The sequence below is a fragment of the Notamacropus eugenii genome, chromosome 7 (assembly GCF_028372415.1).
Source record: "Notamacropus eugenii isolate mMacEug1 chromosome 7, mMacEug1.pri_v2, whole genome shotgun sequence".
Classification (NCBI taxonomy): Eukaryota; Metazoa; Chordata; class Mammalia; order Diprotodontia; family Macropodidae; genus Notamacropus; species Notamacropus eugenii.
The window spans coordinates 14,071,720-14,092,648 of NC_092878.1; the positions used below are offsets into that span (position 1 = coordinate 14,071,720).

A 20,929-nucleotide genomic window follows, 5' to 3' on the forward strand; every position below is an offset into this window, starting at 1 on the left:
TCTAGGAAAACTAAATGGGCTACCGGGATTATCTTTATGGAAATTTATAGGATTTAGGAGTAGTTGAATTTGGCAGGAAGAGACATAGAATTCTAGCAGGGGCAACAAGTCATTATGCAGAAGTAAATGGATGAAGTAGAAGATCATTCTTACTTGCAGTCATAAAATAGAACAGAAAATCGTAATGGAGGATATGTTACTGAAATATAAAGGCAAAAGCATAATGCGTAGCTTATTGTGGGTTGCTGCATATAGACACAACCCCTTGGTAGTAAATTCAATACAATAAATTTTTTTATGTCAAATTTCATTATCATGAAGCATACCTTATGACTGCATGCAGGAAGAATAGTAAATTATAAAGTTAAATTTTGGGAATGAATAGGAATATTAGTGATTTCTGACTGAAGCTCAGTTTTGGGAGGAATTGTATTGAGAATGCCAATTTCTAAGAGGAGTAGAACCCCACTCTAGTAGAAGAAAAGACAGAGGAGGGAATAAGTATTTCTCTAACACCTTCTCTATGACAGACTCTGTTAAACATTTTACAAATGTTATCTTGTTTGATCACACAGCCTATTATTATGTGGAATAATATGTATTGTAAATTATTGTCCCCTAAAACATAACAATTATATTCCTCCTAGTATGCCAGCATAAGAAAGAGATTCACTGTAGGTGTGACTCAATTCAATTTTTCTGAGGAAGATGTACTGGTATGAAAAGAGAAGATACCTCATCTGCTATGCTCTCCCCATCATTTAAATAGTCATGGAGAAAACTAAGAAGAGAAACCAAGAATTTAGCCTTCTCCCTTCAAACTGTGTACAGTCTCATCTAGAATCTTAGTTATCGAGTCTTTGCTTTGTCAGTCTTTCCTCCGTTCTCTGGTCTACACTTACTTGTCACCCAACATCTTACCAATCTCTATAACAGTAATACATTAACCCTGAAACTTTCTTGCTCTTATTGATGTTACTGTTTAGCTCTGGCAGAATATACAATAGATTGCATATGAGCAGAGTATCCTGGATTACTTGTAGTAGGTAGTACACAGAGGAAAACAGAACGGTGAAGAGGATCTTTATCTTTGATGCTGTCTTTCCTTGGAGGTGATTTATCTAGCCTGAATTGAAGAAGATGCTGAGGAAAATCTAAGTCACCTTCTTGGATCACTTTCTTTACTAGTTGAATAGAGAAAGCTATGAGGTTCATGGTGTATAAGTTTTCCATTTAACTATTCACTGAATGGGAGTTACCTCACTCAAAGTGAGACCTGGAGAAGATCTCCGACTATATCCTGGGCCATCTCCATTCATCCTGATCTGTATCTGGCTGCTGAACCCAGATGTCTCTGGAGGAGAAAGTGAGGCTGGTGGCTTTGCACAGCCCTATCTTACTCAAACACGATTTATTTGCAAGTTATGTTATCATCTTCCAGATGTCACTGTCATCTTCCAGAAGGAAGGACAACCACAATCTGTGATTGTCATCCAGCTAGTTAGATATCTGAAGTTGGATTTGAATTCAGATTTTCCTGACTCTAGGTCTAGCACTCTATCCTCTGTGACATCTAGCTGCCCCCATTGAATGAAAGGAAGGAAGAACAAAAGGAAGAAAGAAAGAAAGGAAATCAAGGAAGCAAAGAAGAACATGGGAACTTTGATGGTCCCAAGAACTGAAGATGTGTGCTCATTTTTACTGCTGGCTGTCAATGTAATAAAGAATCCTGAAAAGCCAAGTGGTCTCTAAGCATCTCGGAACTAAATGTGATTATTCATCTTTTTAAGCAAGAATTCTAGTTTGTACATTGCAACCTAGAAGAGTTAGGGAGATCAAGCTCAATCTTGGGGCTGTCAGTTATGAAGCCAGGAATAAAAACTAGAGACCTAGACTCACAGACCTCGACTGGGAATCACAATCCAGAAACTTGATAACATCTGTCTTTTTTTCTTTCTTCTGGATATGTAGTTGAAATGATTAAAAATTTTAGGAAATAATTATTCCTTGGGTAATAAAAAAGGATAAAATGAAATCTGTCACATTTCTTTGTAAACCTTAAAAAGCTATTTAAATGTAATTTATTGCTGTGAGTATATAAATAAAGAGTGGACTATCTAGAAGGTGAGTGGTTGGAGCTTGGAAAGTAGTTGATCCTTGGAAATCCACCTGCTAGATATCAGTTTTGAAGGCTGAGGGGCATGCCAAATAACATTCTGTGGAAAATTTGGCACCTTCCTGGAACCTGTCATTCATTATTTAGCAGGTGCTGAATCTGATTGGAATACTGAATGGCACCTGAGTATCCTCAGAGAGCTAATATAGGCCTGCTCCCTCCCAGGGAGTGTGCCAGTTCCCCAGTAGATAAAAACTCCAACAGTGCTTTGGTTCTCTCTAAAGGAGCACAGCATAAATAGCTTTACAGAAGATCAGGCCCCTTGGAAGTGCTGGATAACAGCAGGTGCATAGAAGCAGTAATTATACTGGTTGGCAGAAGGTTCTTGCTCCCCCCCCTTTCCCTGCCTTCATAGTATGATAAGATTCCTTGACTGAGCCTGGAGACAAGGTCAGGTGCCAAATATCAACCACTGGATTCTCCTCTTTCATAGTTCTTGATAGGAAACTAATGTGGAAAAACATTACATGTAGGTTATTTCTTATACTTTGTTTTAAGGGCTTCTGGGTCCCTGTTCCCTAGGAGTGTGTTACTTTGCATGGGATTCAATTTATGTGTCCTATCAATGAATACTGTTAATTCCTAGGTTTCTCTTCGGTAGGTTTAGTGGCTATACTGCTTTTCCTCTGGGGTGGTATTCTTTCTTTATAAATTTTTTTTCAAATTTATTATTCATTCAACAGTCTCTTCATTTTAAATTTTGAGTTCCAAATTCTCTTTCTTTCTTCCACTTCCTCCCTGAGAAGCAAGCAATATCACATCAATTATACACATGAAATCATGAAAACACATTTTTCCATATTAGCCATATTACAAAGAAAGCAAGAGAAACAAAATGAAAAAATTATACTTTAATTTTCACTCAGAGTTCATTGGTTCTCTCGCTGGAGGTCGATAGCATTTTTTCATTATGATGTCTTCGAAGGCGTCTTGGATCATTGATCAGAGCAGCCAAGTCTTTCACTGTTGATCATCATTACATCATTGCTGTTACTGTACACAATGATCTCCTTATTCTCACTTCACTTTCCACAGTTCACATAGATCTTACCATGTTTTTCTGAAATTATTCTCCTTACTTTTCTTCTGTGTTTCTTTTTTTCCATAGTGACATCATGAGATGCAGCATGGCATAGAGGATAACAAATTAGTTTTTTAACATTTAGATTTTACTTTTTTCTCAATTATATGTATATAAAATCTTTCAGCATTTTTTTTTTAAAGTTTGACTTTTGTATTCTCTCCTTCTTTCTCCTTCTGGGGAAAGCAGCAAATTTGATGTAGTTTACAGATGTGCAATCATGCACAAGCATTCCATAGTAGCTGTGGTACAAAATAAAAGGCAGACCAAAACCCCAAGAGTAATAAAGTAAAAAAAAACTATGCTTTAAACTCCTTTCAGCTTTCATCAGTTATTTCTCTGGAGATGAATACCATTTTTCATCTTAAGTTCTTTGGAGTTGTCTTGTATCATTGTATTGCTGAGAATAGCTAAGTCGTTTACAGTTGATCATTGTACAATCTTGGTATTAACTTTGTTCAGTCTTCTCCTGGTTCTGCTCATTTCACTTTGCATCAGTTCATGTAAACCTTTCCAGGTTTTTCCAAATCACTAAGCTCATAATTTCTTATAGCACAATATTTTTCCATTCAAATCATAAACCACAACTTGTTCAGCCATTTCCCAATGGATGGGAATCCCCTCAACTTCTAATTCTTTATCATCACCACAGAAGATCTGCAATAAATATTTTCTGTCTATATAGGTCCTTTCCCCTTTTTAAAAATCTCTATTGGTGCTTTATGAAAGTGTGAGATAGAAAAACATCACACAGAATGAAAAGGCATGGGTGGGTTACAATCCGCAGTGAGAGAGGAGGTATGAGATCTCAGATGCTTTTCAATACAGAAGCACAGCCAAAGAGTAACATAATAGTCATCTTATCTTTCAAATAACTCTCATGAATTATTTGATTTTTAATCCTCCTAGGACTTTCCTAAGGGCATTTTTCACATCCTTGTTGCGCAGACTATAGATGAGGGGATTTAAGAGGGGAGTGTGACAATCTTCTGCATTTCAGCTGGATTCCCAGATGTTGGGCATACAAACATGACCATGAGGGTACCATAGAACAGAGACATGACCACCAGATGGGATCCACATGTGGAGAAGGCTTTCCTCTGGCCAGCACCAGAGGGAACACGCAACACGGCTCTGAGGACCAGGGTGTAGGATCCAAGGATGGGGAGTAAGGATCCAAAGATAATCATGAAGTTGAGCGTGTAGCACATGAGTTTAATAACAGGATCAGGAACACAGACTAGTTCAAGTAATGGACCTTGGTCACAGACAAAGTGATCAATGATGTTAGGGCCACAGAAGGGCAGCTGAGATATAAGAACAATGGGAACTGGGTAATAAAGGAATCCACCCACCCAACAGGCAGATATCAGGGTGGCATAAAAGCCTCCTGTCATGATGGTGGGATAGTGTAGTGGACGGCAGATGGCTAAGTACCGATCATATGCCATGACTGATAGGAAGAGACATTCATCAACCCCCAAGGAGAAAAAGAAATAAAACTGGAAAAAGCAGCCAGAGAAGGAGATTGTCTTGGTCTTAGACAGAAAGTTGGCCAACATGTTGGGAACAGTAGAAGAAACATAGCATATTTCAAGGAAAGCAATGTTCCCTAAGAGGATGTACATGGGTGTGTGGAGCTGCTTGTCCCATTTCACTGCACAGACAATGGCTCCATTGCCCAACAACGTCAGGATGTATACCACTAAGATCAAGGAGAAGAGGAGATTCTGCATTTCCTTGTGAGCAGAAAACCCCAGGAGTACAAACTCAGTCACAGTGTGTGAGATTGACCTGTTAGGCTCCAAAACTGTAGAAAAGACAAGACAAGAATGAGAGAAACCATCTCGTTTCATAGCAAGCATTCTAAGAATAGAGGAAAGTTTAAATTTGAAAGGGAAACACACCAGTCCATTCTGAAACTAGTTGCCTCATCCTTAACTCCTATAAGTCATACCCTAGTGGCAGAAATAGCGGGAGAATGAAACAGATTTCTTCTTAATTTGAAGATTAACAGGTATCACAGATGTACTCCTGAATATGGCCAGTTATGCTTGTATTCTGGAGGAACACATATGATGCTCAGACTCCTGACAGTCTTTACACAAGTGTAGGTACACCAGCAGAAGACATTTAGTGTGCACATGGAAGGACATATGCCCAGGAACCTAAGATCACCAGTGTCTACAGAATCATAGATTTATAGCTACAAGGGACCTTTGAAGTCATCTAACGCAGTGATCTCCTTTTTTGTCAGATAGGGAATCTGAGACCTGCTAGGCTGGGTGGTGGTGGTGTTATGTGACTTGTGCAAAGGTCGATGGGTAGTATTTAGCATAACCATTATTCAAACCCAGGTCTTCTGACCTGAAATTCAGCCCTCCATCTATGGTCATGCTGCCTCAAGAATCCTCACTATCTCTTAATTTTGCAAGGAAATAATCTAGTCTCACATATGGGTAGGAGCTAGTCTCAGTAACATCAGTCCTTCCACTCCTGTTTCTGCTGCTTAAATATTCTGGTTGATTGAAGCTTCATTTCAGAAGGAAATCCTTATGCCCTCATTTGGTGAAACCTTTTTACCTGCTTGCCTACCATCTTGGAGGACTTGCTATAGTACCTAGTATTCTGTGCTAGCATTAGTTTGAAACAAGGACTGTTTCATTCAGTCTGATCCCTATTTCTCTAAATCTTAATAAGATTTGTTTTTTAATGTCAATATCCCTCATAAATGGGTAAAAATGTGTCCAATTTCTTCTTAGTTTGAAGAAAGACAGATCTTATAGTTGAAATCACAGTGATTTCTGTTTTCCCTGATATTTGTAGCCAATGTTACCTACATTAACGTACACTGTTACTTTTTCTCTTGCATGATCTTTGAATGTGAAGGAAGAACATAAATATTATCACCTTCAGATTAACCTGTACATGATAGGTTGTTAAAATTAGAGATTACCATACTATAACTCTTGTTTGAGTCATCAGAACTAATCATGTATCTTCATTTTTCTTGACAAGACTAATTCACTCCTATTATATTGTTTGTCCTTCATTTTGGAAGAGGACCGATGACATCATGGGGATTGATGTTACAACTTGAGTGTGAATTGGATTTAAGTGAGGCAGAGTTGTGCAAAGTCATGAGCCTCACTTTCTCATTCATAGCTTTAGAAGTCCAGCGGCAGGACAAATATGAGGATGAACAGCTATGACCCATGATGCAATGGATGACCTTGGTTTCTGTTGTCTGACCAAACTCTAAGTGCTCCACCGTGCCTGCTTCAGCCTCCTTCATGGTAGTTGGAACAAATTTTTGTCATCCCATTCATTCTTCTAGAGACAGTCTTCACGTGCTTGGCATAGATATCCCCTGAACTCACTCACAGGTTTAAAGTCTGTCAGTTACCCTCAACCTGGTTTAATCTTATCTGTGGATATGTTTTCTTGGGTTGTGACCTCTGTGTATGCTAGTTCTTTGGAGTTCCCAGGTGAAAATTGTATGAAGGTGGACACCCTGGAGTTAGCACCAGAAGTGCTAATCTTCCCTACATCTCCCTACACTCCCACTCCTTTCTCACTTGAAGAATAAAAGAAGAGAAAGAAGTTATTTTTTTGACAGTTCCATATAAGTAGGTCACATCTTTCTATGCTGGAAACTTGACCACTCGAGGGTCTACATCAAACATTTATTATGCACTTATGGTGTGCAAAGCACTCTAGCAATGAGGAAGATCTATAGATTAGCACTGACTTGGTCTCTGTCTCCATGAATGTTACACAAAGAGAAACAACCAGATCTGTAAGTGTGAGGACTACAATATAAAAATATCTGAAAAAAAATTTCATTAAATAGTGCAAAAAAGAAATCAGAACCCTTGGAAACACGTACATGCTAACAACAATCATATGAAATGACAGGTGTACAGTAACGAATGTATCTCAGAATCACAAATTGGAGAGCTGGAAGACATCTCGATATCCCTCTGGTACCATCCATGCTGTGGTGGTCATTGTCCTTTATTCTCAAAGAGGACCATTGTAACCCAACTAGCAAGTGATCAGCCAGACTGTCCTTGAAGATCTCCATGGAAGGGGAAAGAAAGGTGTTTTGAATCTTAGAGGGAATGGATGATAAGGTATTCCAGATATTTTATATGTTGAAATTAATTCATTCCAATGTAGTCATGAAAGCAAGTTTAGCTGTTTTTGATACTTAACATTGTTTACAACAAAGCAATAGAGCATATTGATTAATTTTCCACTAGACCTAGGTAAAATAGCAGGTTGCATTTGGATAATAGGTTCACTTACCGAAATTCATCCTTTTGTCCTCCATTAAGTTTCGACAGAGGAAAGGTTGTATTATTCTGTACTTGTTTGAATCTGGAGCAAACACAGAAGAATAAAAATTTTAAGATAAGAGTATATTTTTGAAATCGTGTTAAATATGAAGCTTTTTTGATGAAAAGAATATATGGTTCAGTTGATAAGGTTTTCTCATTTTTCCAATGGATTGAATTCAAGTGTGTGTAACATATAGAGGAGATACTATGTTTAAACAGGCAGTGGAGTGTTACTGAAATGTGTGTGTGTGTGTGTGTGTGTGTGTGTGTGTGTGTGCATGCACCTGTGGTGGCTTATGAAGACAATTACTGGGTAAATAGATCATTTCAAGGTGGAGAAACAAACCTTTTCCACAAATGCTTTACATTAACAGTATGCTAAAAATGTATTGGGGTACCGTGCCCATTGTCCTAGGGAAGGGTCAAAAATTCCCCCCACCCTGTAAAAAGAGTCCTGTGTTGTAAATATTGTTATTATTTGCCACAATCACGTGATTGTCACTCATGGAACCAGGAAGAAAAATAGCCTTCTTCCCCAGCTTGTAAGTCTGAACATCTTGTCTATTGATATGGTTTGTATGATAGAATCAGAAAAAATTAGGGCTGGAAGTAACCTTATAAATATGAACTGAAGAAATACTGACAATCTCAAACCTACAACTTAATCCTATGTAAATTTTATTAGCCAGCCAATTTTATTTTATCTGACCCACTTATGGTGAAGGTACAAATAAGCAGAGGACAGTAGAAACAATGAGTCTAGGAATTTCATCTTCTGGATTCTACCAGTTGACCCCACACTATTTCATAGGAACTATTGAAAGGCTGCAACCTTTCCCATCTCCTCAATGGGAATAGTTAGTTAAGTACATAGAGAAATATGCACATTTTTTAGATCCTTGAGAGGAAGGCTTATTTTACCTTTTTGTTCAGTGGATTTCTACTGTGGGTAAGATTAGTGGAAAATTCCTCTGACCTCTCCACATGAGCTTGCTTGCCATTGGAAAAGCTGAAATAAGAGTAATAAGGAAGTGAGATAGCCAGAATGGTCTTGAAGAGGCACTGATGATCGTTACCATCTGTAAATTATTATTTGATGAAATTTGTATAAGAGAAATAGGAGTGCTCCCTTATCCACCCATGAACCACCTGTTGAATTAATCCATGGAGCTGGATTTTTGAGATCCAAAGCATAACATTCAGACATTGTCATCTATCTGCCTGGAGTGTCTCTCTTCCTCAGTACTCATACACACTAAGAGGAGATTCGCTGTCCCAGGTCCTGCTAGGGAATCTTCATTCCTAGACAGAGGAGAACCCCTGGATTCCTTTGGTTCTCCCTAGAAGAAAATAGAGTGAACATCTCCAACAAAGAATAGATATCCTCATTATATAACAAAAGCACATGCATAAAAGCAGTCATTGTGCTGGCTATAATGCAGTCCATTCTCTTATAGCTATATTTTCTTTTTTTTTAAATTTAATTTTATTATTATTATTTTTTAATGTTTTACAATCACTGCCATAAAATTAAGATTTTATCCCCCCCACACCTACCCCCAACTACCCCCCTCCCTCCTCACGACAGCATAAAATTCTGTATAGGTTCTACATATACTTTCATATTGAGTACGTTTTCACTGTAGTCATGCCATGCAGTCGAACTAAAATAAATGGAAGAAATCATATAACAAATCAAAACATGATACACAAAAACACGCACACACACAAACATGATCTGCTACATTCTGCGAATGACTTCCTATATTTTCATGAATAATTATTAGCTAGCATTTTTATGGTGCTTTAAGGCTTTCAAAGCACATTTCCAAGTTATCTCCTTTGATTCTCACAACAACCATGGTTGGAAGGTGTTGCTGTTTATTCACTAGGCTTATAGATGGGGGTAAATGAGAAAGAGAAGTTAAGTGACTTGCCTCCAGGTCATGCTGCTAGTCAAGGGTCCAAGACTAGATTTGAACTCAAGGACTTTCTTATCCCAAGTCCAAATCCTATCTGCTGCATTACCAACTTGCTGGCTCACCTGGATGAAAGACTTATAGAATCATAGATTTAGAGTTTAAAGAGCCCTCATATGCCATCTAATCCAACTCCCTTATTTTACTGATGAGGAACTGAGGCCTAGGGAAGTGAGGTGACTTGTACAGGTGGGAAGAAACAGAGCCAGGATTTGGTCAAGGATGGATTCATTTGCCAGGGGTTCTTCCTCAAGCATCCTAACTTTGAAATATTTTGTCAAGGAGGGGAAAGTGGGGGCATAGAACTTCAAAAATTTGTATTACATTTGACTTTTTTCCATACCTGACAATTCTGGGAATCCATTCTCATGTAGTGATTTGAACTGTGTTTATTGGATCCAATTTATGTTTCCTATCAGCAATTATCATTAATTCCCAGGTTCCTAAGATCCACTGTCACCCTTTTCTGTCAGTGCCCAGCCCCTACATTTCACTGTATTTTGGCTAGTTTTACCTCTGGGATCTGATTAATGAGACACCAGAGTCAAAGTAAAATATCTGAGAAATATCAGGAACTCTTTCCTCTGTGTGAAGATAATTTTTCACTGAGGAAATTCTTCTCCCTGCACTGAAATGAGTATGTGACCTTCATTTGTGGCATACACCTGCCTTCTTTTCCTTCCTAATAATAGGCTGACCTTCTATAACTGCTATCATTCAGTTGACATTTTTGATTTGATTTTTCCCCCAAAATATAATGGATACCAGCATATAGTTTATTTCATTCCATTTGAATTTTGGTGAATAATTAATTGTCCTTCCCAGTCAGTAGTGGCATAGTTGTTAGAGTCCTTGACCTGGATTTAGGAACATGTATTTTTGAATTCTGCTACTGACATTTAGTTTTATATATGACTATGGGATAGTTCCTAAAATCAATCAGTAAGTACTTCCTAAACATTTACCTTGTGCTGAATATAATGGGGAAACTGAGCTATGGGAGTTTATTCTCAGAGCATGTACGGAGAGTGTGATCTGCCTGATTCCAAATGATGTGGTAGGTGAAGTTTGATGAAGTTACCTGTGGAGTTGCAAGGTAATGTGAATTTGAAATGCCCTGTAGCCCAATTCAGGGAAGGCACCCTGGCCATATTCTGTGTTCCTTTTGATTGGCCCCCGAAACAGCAGAAGGGATGCATGCAGACGTCCCTTGAGGTGTCATTGAGGCCCCCTTTTTCCTTTTCTCTTGTCCAGTGAGGAGGCCAAAGTGTTATTTGGTCTAATATCAGGGGACCTGGAACCAGCATGAAACTCTCAGATTGCTGAAAGAAGTAGAACCAGCGCCACCAGCCTCTCAGATCCCACCCAGAAACTTCCCTAAATGCTAGATATACAAAAAGGCAAACCCCCCCGCCAAACAAAAACTAAGCTTTTGTTGTAATTGGATGACATTATCTATCTATCATCTGTTTCTCTCTCTCTCTCTCTCTCTCTCTCTCTCTCTCTCTCTCTCTCTCTCTCTCTCTCTCTCTCTCTCTCTCTCTCTCCCTGTCTACCTACCTGTCTATTATTATATGAAAAAATATAGTGGGCGGCAAATTGCAAGGTAAGGATCACAAGCCATGAGGCACAAGAAATAGGCTTCAGTTCCACAAAGGGAGAAGAAATAGCAGTGGGGTAATCATCTAGTGGAAGAGCTAATTTTGGTATTTCAGAGGAAGTTTTCCAACATGCTGGCAACAGTGGAGTTGATTTCCCATATCTTCAGGAACACAAAGTTCCTCAGTAGGATGTACTTTGGGGTGTGAAACCTCTTGTCTCACCTCACTGCACAGATGATCACCCCATTTCCCATTATGATCAGTGTAGAGATGATCAAGAACAGTAAGATTTGCATCTTTCACCAACCAGGGAAACCCAAGAGGATAAATTCAGTCACAGTGTGTGTTGCTTCCTGATGTGTGTGTTGGTCCCTGAACTTGAAAAAGAAGTGAAGACAATTTTATCAGTTGCCCTGCATCTTTGGTATTACTAAGATGAAGATTTTTAAAAAAATCATTTTATTTTTAATTCATGAAATGAAGTAATTATTTTCACAACAAATAAAAAGTTAATTGACTATGAAACTTCAAATCCACCGTGCATAACAAGCTATTCTTTCCAAGTATACAACAGAGTTATCGTGTAAATTTCCTTGCCCTCCACTTTTTCTTCCCTCCTTACCCTGACCTACAGATTACTACCATTACACAAAAATATGGACATGTCAGAAAAATCATTCTATGAATACTTCTATTCATTAATTCTTTAAAAAACGGAACTATGAATTAGTTATTTAAAATTTCCAAGGATTTTAATGATACATTTGTAGGGTTAATATGGTAAACGTCTTGTTCATGTAGAAACCAATGTGTAACTCCTCAATTTTTTTTCTGTACCAGTAAGTTGTGGTTTTAAATTTCTGGTGCCATTTGTCAGACTTTAAACTGACATTACCTCTTGCTAACCAGTATAACAAAGGCCTCATTCCCTACAAGGAAAAGAACCCAGGGTTTCCTTTGGTCTCTTTAACATTTTCGAATAACAGCTTATCAGCCAGTCAGGTTAAACACCTGAGGATTGCTGTTTAAGAGAAACTTGCAGTTGGTACAGTGAGGTCCAGTAATATATGGTTTAAAAGTCTACAAAGCTTATCATGGCTTAATTATGGTACTTTGTCTGCAGTGAAATGTTGCCTTTCTAGGTTTTATTATGCTTAAAATTCTAATTGGTCTGTGCCTTGATACTAAATAGGTCTAGTTCCAGGGACCAGGGAAATGGCTGGTCCAAGTAGTTTTGTGCAGCCATTTGGGAACTTTTTCTATAGTCTTTCCTCTCAGAGTATGGGCCCTGGGAAAAGTCTGCTGCTGCTGAACTGCTGAACTGCTGCTGAAGGGTTGGTCCCCTTGGGATCTATTTGCCTTGTGGCCGTGGTTTGGAAAAGCCTATTATGCTCTTTCCCTAAACTCCAGTGTGATACTCTTCCTCCTCAAGTCCTCAAAATTATTCTCCTGGACTAAACTTTTTAGTAATTTCTATGTCACTGAATCTCAGCAGGAATTGATCCATCAGATAATAACAGACTAATCAACACCTTGTTCTTCAATAATAAATAAGGAAGATCAATATGAGCCTAGTTCCTGATATCCCAATAGCTGAAAAAGTGTGTGATGATGGCAAAAATTTTTTTTTCCTCAAAAGGCTCCTTTGAGGCAAATGTCATGTATGACATAATTTCAGATCTGGAAGGGAATACAAAACTCAAGAATCTTTGTCACAATGTATGTGGCAAATGGTAATCTAGATTTGACTTGAAGATCTGCAGCAGTGATAATCTCCTCTTCCTTCCTCCTGAGGCCATCCATTCCACTTATGGACACTCTAACAGTTAGAAAATTACTAATGAATGTCAAACCCTCATTTTTCTCTTAGTGACGTACATTCATACTTTTTGTTCTGCCTTCTACATGTAAGCAGAATAAGTCTTATCCCTTTTATCCATGATAGTCTTTCAAAGATTTTTCTTTTTCTGGATAAACATCCTTGATTTCTTTAACCAATTCTTGGCAGAATCTTTAGCCATAGACCATTATCTTGAGGTCCTTCACCATAATGGTCAGTATCCCTTCCCTGAGTGTTCTACAGATTATCCAGTATTCTTTCTAAAATATGGCACCAAGAAGGAAACATGCTACTTCAGAAATGGTCCACCTAGGGTAGGTTGTCACTTTCAGACTATCCTTCTTGCCCACTGTTCCCCTCTTCATGTAGTCTCATAAGACAAGGGTTGGTTTTGGCTATTTCATTATTTGGAGTGCATCAAACACTCAGAGGCAGGTAGGTGGTGGCACAATGGATAGAGTGCTGGGCTTAGAATCAGGAGGACTCACCTTTCTGAATTCAGATCTGGCCTCAGATACTTAGTGGTTGTGTAATGATGCATAAATTGATTAGCCCACTTTGATGAGTTCCTCATATGCAAAATGGACTGAAGAAACAAATGGCCAATGTCTCTAACTCAGAAAAGCTCAAGTAGGGCATGAGTGAACAATGGCAACAAAAACAATCAGATCGTCAGTGGACAGAATATTTATGTAGCATCCTCTTTTTTCCTTATAACTACTATCCTCTCCTTTCCATTTCCACCACCACCACAATAGCTCAGACCTTCTTTACGTCATGCTTGGATGACTATAATTTCTTCTTAATTTGTCTTTCTGCCTCTGGACTCTCTCAGCAACAATCAGTCCTGTGGAGGTTGTGTGACCTTACTGCCTAAAGAGCTTTAATGCTCAAAAAGATCTGTTACCTTAACTGAATGAAATCCAAATGACTTGATGATCTCCAAAGACATTTCCAGTTCTTACATTCTATGCTTCTAAATTCCTTATCCTCATTGATATTCAAAGCCCGATCTACTTTTCCGTATGATACATTAACTGGAACATCGAAATGGAAAGGAAAGTCCTCAGAATGTAATTCTGAGGTTTCAACTAAGCCTGAAGCAGAGTTGTTGAAAGATTACTACCTAAAATGTTAACCATGTCCAGATCAGCACATTTTGACTGCAAGGTCATAGATACAGGAAACAATTATGGAAATCCACAGAATAAACCTCCCTGGACTCCTTCCCTTAAAGGAAGGCAATCATGTTTGCTGGATATGTCAGAAGAGAACAATCTTTTGGAACCCAAAGCACCAGGAATGTGTTGCTTCTTCCCAAGTCAAGTCTGAGGTCCTCCTTCTATCTTGTTGTAGTTGTTGGCTATGCAATTTCAATACTGTGCAGACCCACTTAAAATACATTAGCAAGTGGTCAAATATAGCTAGATACTTATTTTTTCTGACTAACCATAGCCTGTAGCCTAGCAGAGGTGCTCGGACACCCTCTGATCTCGAGGCTATCCTAGATAGATTTCTTTCTTTTTTAAATTATTTATTTTATTCCAAACTTATGAAAAAAAAGAAGCACTTCTATAACCTAGTGGAATCGACAAAAAAAAATGCTTGTATATGAAAATGCAAATCTATTATGTAAAACTTGCTATTTCTTTCAAGTATCTAATAACGCTATAGAGTAGCTTTCTATTTTTTATTCCCTTGCCCCCTCACCTGATTGTTTCCATTAAATATAAATGTGTGTGTGTGTGTGTGTGTGTATACATGTATATATATATAAAGTCATCCTGTACAACATTTCTATTTATCAGTTCTTTATCTGAATGCAGATAATGTCTTCCCTCATAGGTCTTTTGTAGTGAATTTCAGTATTCATAATCATCAAAATGACTTAGTCATTCAGAGATGCTTTTTTAAAACTAATGCCTGAACCTAAACACAGAATAGAGAAAAGAAACAAAAACATATCATCAACTTAAATATTGGAACTTATACACAAGTAAAAAAGAAAAGAAGCATGTCATGTGCGTAGCAGAACATAAGAGAATATTCAAAATGTATAGCTTTACATGTTCAATTCAAGAAAGCCTGTATGATAAATAATATACTCTCTATGGAAAACTGTCCATGTTTTCTGTGATTTCTTATAAGTTTTCTTTTGCTCTCTGCTGTACATATTTTTATTTTGTTCTTCCCCCCTCTTCTGTCCCCCAAGGCTACAGATCAGTTTGGGTATATTTCTTTCTTTCTCTCTCTGTCTCTCTTTATAGACATATTCATATATGCATATATATATATAGACATATACTTTCACAAATAAATTCTACTCCTGATCTGTTTTCATGTTTTTTGCATATCTCTTGTTTCCTGTCCCTCTTGCCTCCTCTACTTTACTTCAATGTGCTACCTTGCCTTCCTATTACTTACCTACCCCCACCAAGGATTCTTCCTATCCTCCCATTCTTATAAATTTAAATTTCCTTCGATATCCCACTTTTCCCTTTTCCCTCACCCCCTAAAGATCCTTCCCTTTTCCTCTCCCTCATCCCTGTGTCCCTACCATTTAATTTCTTCTGAATTTGGAGGACTTTTATACTCTTCTAAATATATATGTATTGCTCCCTCTTTACCCCATTCTTGATTAAAGTAGGCTACCAGGACTACCATCCCTTCTCCTCCTCTAATCCCTCTGTATTGATTCTTCCTCCTGGACCTCATTTGTATACAATAATTACTCTTTTTAACTTTTCCTAAATGGTTTTACTTTTTGAATTTATATCATACTCAGGTTTCCTTCAATCTTTCTTCTAAGCTACCTAATTATTAATAAGAATCTTAGACATATGTTTTACTTTTCACATACATAAAAAGTAAACTGTCTGTCCTTATTGAATCCCTTATAATCAGCCTTTGATATGTACCTTACATTTCTCTTGGCTCTTGTATGTCAAATCTATTAGCTTCGGGTTTTTTTAAAAAAATAAAGTCTTGAAAGTTTGATAGTTGCTGAAATGTCCATGTTTTTCCATTCATATTTATACTTAATTTTGCTTAGTATATTTTCAGCCAGAGCCCCAGTTCTTTGAACATATCTATCTATCTATCTATCTATCTATCTATCTATCTATCTATCTATCTATCTATCTATCTATCTATCTATCTATCCATCTATCTATCTGTGTTTTCCAAGCCCTATGGTCCTTTAATGTCTCTGCTGCTAGGTCTTGTATGATTCTAATTGTGGCACCATTATATATTAATTGTTTTATTTTTGTTACTTTTAATATAAAACCTTCGAGCTGGGGGTTTCAGAATTTGATTATGGTATTCCTATGGGTTTTCCTCATAGGATCTCTTTTAAGTGATGATCAATGGATTTTTCTATTTTTACTTTCTCCCTTTGTTGTAATACTTCAGGAAATTTTCTTTAATTATTTCTGGCATTATTGTATCAAGAATCTATTTTTATTGTGACTTCAGTTAGATTATTTTTATATTTTCTTTTCTTGATCTGTTTTTCAGATCTGTTGCTTTTCTTATAAGATTTTTAATTTTCTCTTCTATTTTTTCTTTAATCATAGTTTGTTTAGTTATTTTGATTTCTGATAACATTGCTGGCTGGCTTCACCTTGCCAAATTCTAATTTTCAAGGTGTCATTTTCTTCTTTAAGATTCTGTATCTTCATTTTCTGACCTACTCCTGCCATCTTTCCAGAATCCTCCACCAAAGCTGTTCTTAAAACAATATTGCTATTACTGTGTATAATGTTTTCTTCATTCTACTCATTTCATTTTTTATTTTGTACAATCCTATCCTTGTTTTTCTAAAATTATTAAGCTCATCATTTCTAATAGCACAGGAGTGTAGGTGTTTGCTTACATGTAGCTCAAATGGGTTACCTTTCCATCTTTCCAGCAGCAGTTGTATCTATTCCTCTTCTCTTACCTGTAACTTATTCTACAGTTGGATTGAATACCACCTTTCCTAAAGTATGATGTATACTTCTCCATCTTGGTGCCTTGAGTCCTGGGGCTTCCTTCCCTTCATATAGTCATTTTATATAGCTTCATTTAGTCATATATTCATCATTTTATACAGCAATAAAAATGTGGATTTCCATCTGGGTACTCAGCATTGGGAATGTTCTCTCCACATACCCATATAACATACGATTTCTCATAGGAAAAGTAAATGGGCTACCTAGATTCTCTTTCTGGAAATATAAGGGATTTAGGAGTAGTTTAATTTAGCAGAAAGGGACATGAAATCCTAGCAGAAGTAAATGGATGAAGTAGAAGATCATTGTTACTTGGAACCATAAAATAGAACGAAAGTTCACAATAGAGGGTATGTTATTGGTACATAAAGATGAAGGCATAATGAAATCTTGCATACCTTATTATGAGGTGATTTTTATAAGCACAAGCTCTTGTTGGTAAATTCAACATAGTAAATTTCTGTACATCAGGTTTCTCTGTCATGGGGCATACATTATGATTCCATGCAGGATGAATAGCAGATTGTAAAGTTAAGGTTCACTCATGGACTTTGGAAATGAATAGAAATATCAGCAGTTTCTTGTGCAAGCTCAGTGTTGGGAGGAGTTGTATTGAGAATGCCAATTTCTAATAGGAGAAAACCCTACTCTAACAGGGGAAAGGAGGAAGGAGTAAACACTTATTTAACACCTACCCTATGCCAGGCTTTGTGCTAAGCATTTTATAAATGTTACCTTATTTGATCACACAACCTATTATTCTGTAGCTTAATATGCATTGTGAATTACTGTCCTCTAAAACATAAAAATTATATTCCTCAAAGCATACCAACATGAATAAAAGGGATTCACTGTAGGTGTTACTCAATTCAATTTTTCTGAGGAAGATTTATATGATGCATAGGTATGGAAGGAAAAGATAGCTTATCCATTATGGTCTCCTCATCAAATAGTCATGGAGAAAACTAAGAAGAGAAACCATGAATTTAGCCTTCTTCCTTCAAACTAGGTATAGTCTCTTCTAGAATTTGAGTTCAGGAGTCGTTGCTCCGCAAGACTTTCCTCTGAACTCTGTTCTTCACTTACTGTTACCCCACATGTCACAAAGCTCTTTAACAACAATTCATTAACCCTGGAACTTAGCTCTGGCAGAGTATGGAACAGATTGCACATGAACAGAGTATTCTGGATTATTTGTTGTACTTAGTGCATAAAGGAAAGGAGAACCCTGAGGATGATCATCTTTGATGCTGTCTTTACTTAGAGATTGATATATCTAGGTTGTATTGAAGAGAAAGTTCAGGAAAACCTGAGTCACCTTCCTGGATCACTTTCTTTACTAGTTGAGTAGATAAAGCTATGAGGTGCATGGTATATGAGATTTCTATTTAGCAGTCAATAGCTAGAAACTCCTGGAGTCTGATCCCTGATGAAGGGGCTTTGAAAGGGAGGAGGAGAAGGCAAAGGCAGTTAGAGTCCCATGGGACAGAATTTGTTTTTCAAATAGATGGTTTCCCTGACATCCCAAGTGTCTTTGCAAGAATCCTTGGTTGCTGCCTTAAGTGTCCCTTCTACACTACCTCCTTCTCCCTCATTCATAGTAGACTGGCTTCTAAGACTAGCCAGTGAAGAAAATCCATGTTTGGGGATATATCTGGATGCATACCATGCTATGGTCATTTCTCTAATTATATAGCTAGTATCTGCTAAAACACCCCCAACATTTATATTCTCATTCAAGACATTTCTTTAATTTTTTGTTGTATTGTTTTTTAAACTCATTTCTGCAAATCTTAGGAGCAGATAGCACAATGAAAGAGAGGAGGAATGATTAGGTAGCAATCTCTGCTCTGAGAGAGTTGCCTAGGGCACTGAAATGTTAATTCCTTTTCCCAGTGTCCCACAGCCAGGACATGTCAAATGCAGGACGTGAGCCCTGTTCTTACTGCCTTCAAGGTTGGCTTTCTGCCCACTATGTCACATTGCCTCTTCAGAGAAATAAATACTAAATAAATGGGTGTGGTGGTGGAATGAAGGAAGAGAATGAGCGTGTACTAATTGCCTACTGTGTGCCAGACACTATGCCAAGCACTTTATTTATATTATCTCACTTGGTTTTAATAAATTTATAAGGTACATGCCATCATTGTTATTGTTCAGTCATTCAGTCATGTCCAGCTCTTCCTGACACTAGAGACAATAGTGTCCATAGGGTTTTCTTGGCAAAAATACTGTCATGGTTTCCCACTTCCTTCTGCAGTAGATTAAGGTAAATAGAGGTTAAGTGATTTGCCCAGGATCCCACAGGCAGCCAGTATCTGAGGTCAAATTTGAACTCAGGTCTTCTTGACTCCAGGTCCAGAGTTCTATGCACTAAACTACCTCGCTGCTTTCAGATGCTACTATTATTATCCCCATTTTATACTGAGGGAATTGACTCAGAGAGAAATCAAGTGGCCTTTTTATGTTGGGGTGCACTGGCTAGATTTCTTTCTTAAAGATCATACCTTAAACCCAAATCACTTAGGCTCCCATTGCTTGGACAATAGGTCCCTGCCAAAGTGTCACTTATGGTTATCTTTTGGCCCCTTCTGTTTCAGAATGAATATAAGCAGTAACTGTTTCTCTTTTGGCCAGCAACTCTCAGGTTCTCTGCCAGTTTGAGTTTTTAAAATTAATGTGCCAACCTTTGATTCTCTTCTTAAAGAGGACTATTCACTGAATGGGAGTTATTTCACTCCAAGTGAGACCTTGGAAAGTCCTTAGCTTAAACAGGCCAAGGTCTCCCACTGTATCCTGGGCCATCTCCAGTCATCCTGCTCTATATTTGGTCACTGAACCCAGATATCTCTGGAGGAGAAAGTGAGGCTGGTGATTTTGCATAGTGCTCCCCACTCACATCCAGTTCATTTGCAAGCCATGCCATCATCTTCCAGACGTCATCGTCCTGTTTGAGAAGGAAGGCAAACCACAGTTACAATCTGTGAGGGTCACACAGCTAAATAGATTTCTGAAGCTGGATTTGAATTCAGGTCTTCCTGACTCTAGGTCCAGCACTCTATCCTCTGTGCCATCTAGATACCCTCACTGAATGAAAGAAATGAAGAACAAAAGGAAGAAAGGAAAAGCAAGCAAGGAAGCAAAGAAGAACATGTGAAGGTTTATGATCCCAAGAATTGAAGATCTGTGCTCATTGTCACTACTGGTTGTCAATGTAATGAAGAATTGTGAACAGCAAAATGGTCTCTAAGCATCTCAGACCTAAATGCTATTATTCATTGCTCTAAGCAAGAATTGTAGTTCGTACTTTATAACCTAGACGAGAACCGGCTACATCTTAGGGCTGCTGATTATGAAGCCACAAATGGAAACCAAAAGCCCAGACTCACAGACCTTGACTGGGAATCAGAATTCAGAAGCGTGGCATCATCATCTCTCTTTCTTTTTCTTTCTTCAGGATAATGCACCCTGTCTAATTGATAGGATTAACAATTTTAGGAAAGAGTTATTCTTTGGGTAATTGCAAAGGGTTTGGTTTGACAGGTGGAAGAGAGGTGACCCTTGTTAATCCACCTACTAGATACGAGTTTTTTAATTTTAATTAATTATTTTTATTTATTTTCAGTATTCTACAATTACTACTATATAAGTTAGATTATTATTTTTCCCTTCCTTTCCCCTTCCTCCCCAAGACGGCATACAGTTTTGTATAGGTTCTACACGTACATTCCTATTAAATACATTTTCACTATAGTCATACTGTGTTGAAGAATTAAAATGAGGGGGAGAAATCATCTAACAAACCAAATCCCAATACACTCATACACACACACACACCCAAAATGATCTGCTACATTCTGCGACTGAATTCTGTAGTTCTTTCTCTGGATGTGGAAAGCATTTTGCCTTAGAAG

At 37.7% G+C, this 20,929-nt stretch overlaps 1 protein-coding gene across 1 annotated transcript; it reads right to left on the reverse strand.

Moving 5' to 3' along the window:
* Positions 1-4,222: 4,222 nt before the first annotated feature.
* LOC140513541 (olfactory receptor 11H6-like) lies at positions 4,223-4,993 on the reverse strand. The gene has a single exon (XM_072623287.1). The coding sequence runs from the start codon at positions 4,991-4,993 to the stop codon at positions 4,223-4,225; it is 771 nt and encodes a 256-aa protein (XP_072479388.1).
* Between the last annotated feature and the right edge of the window lie 15,936 nt (positions 4,994-20,929).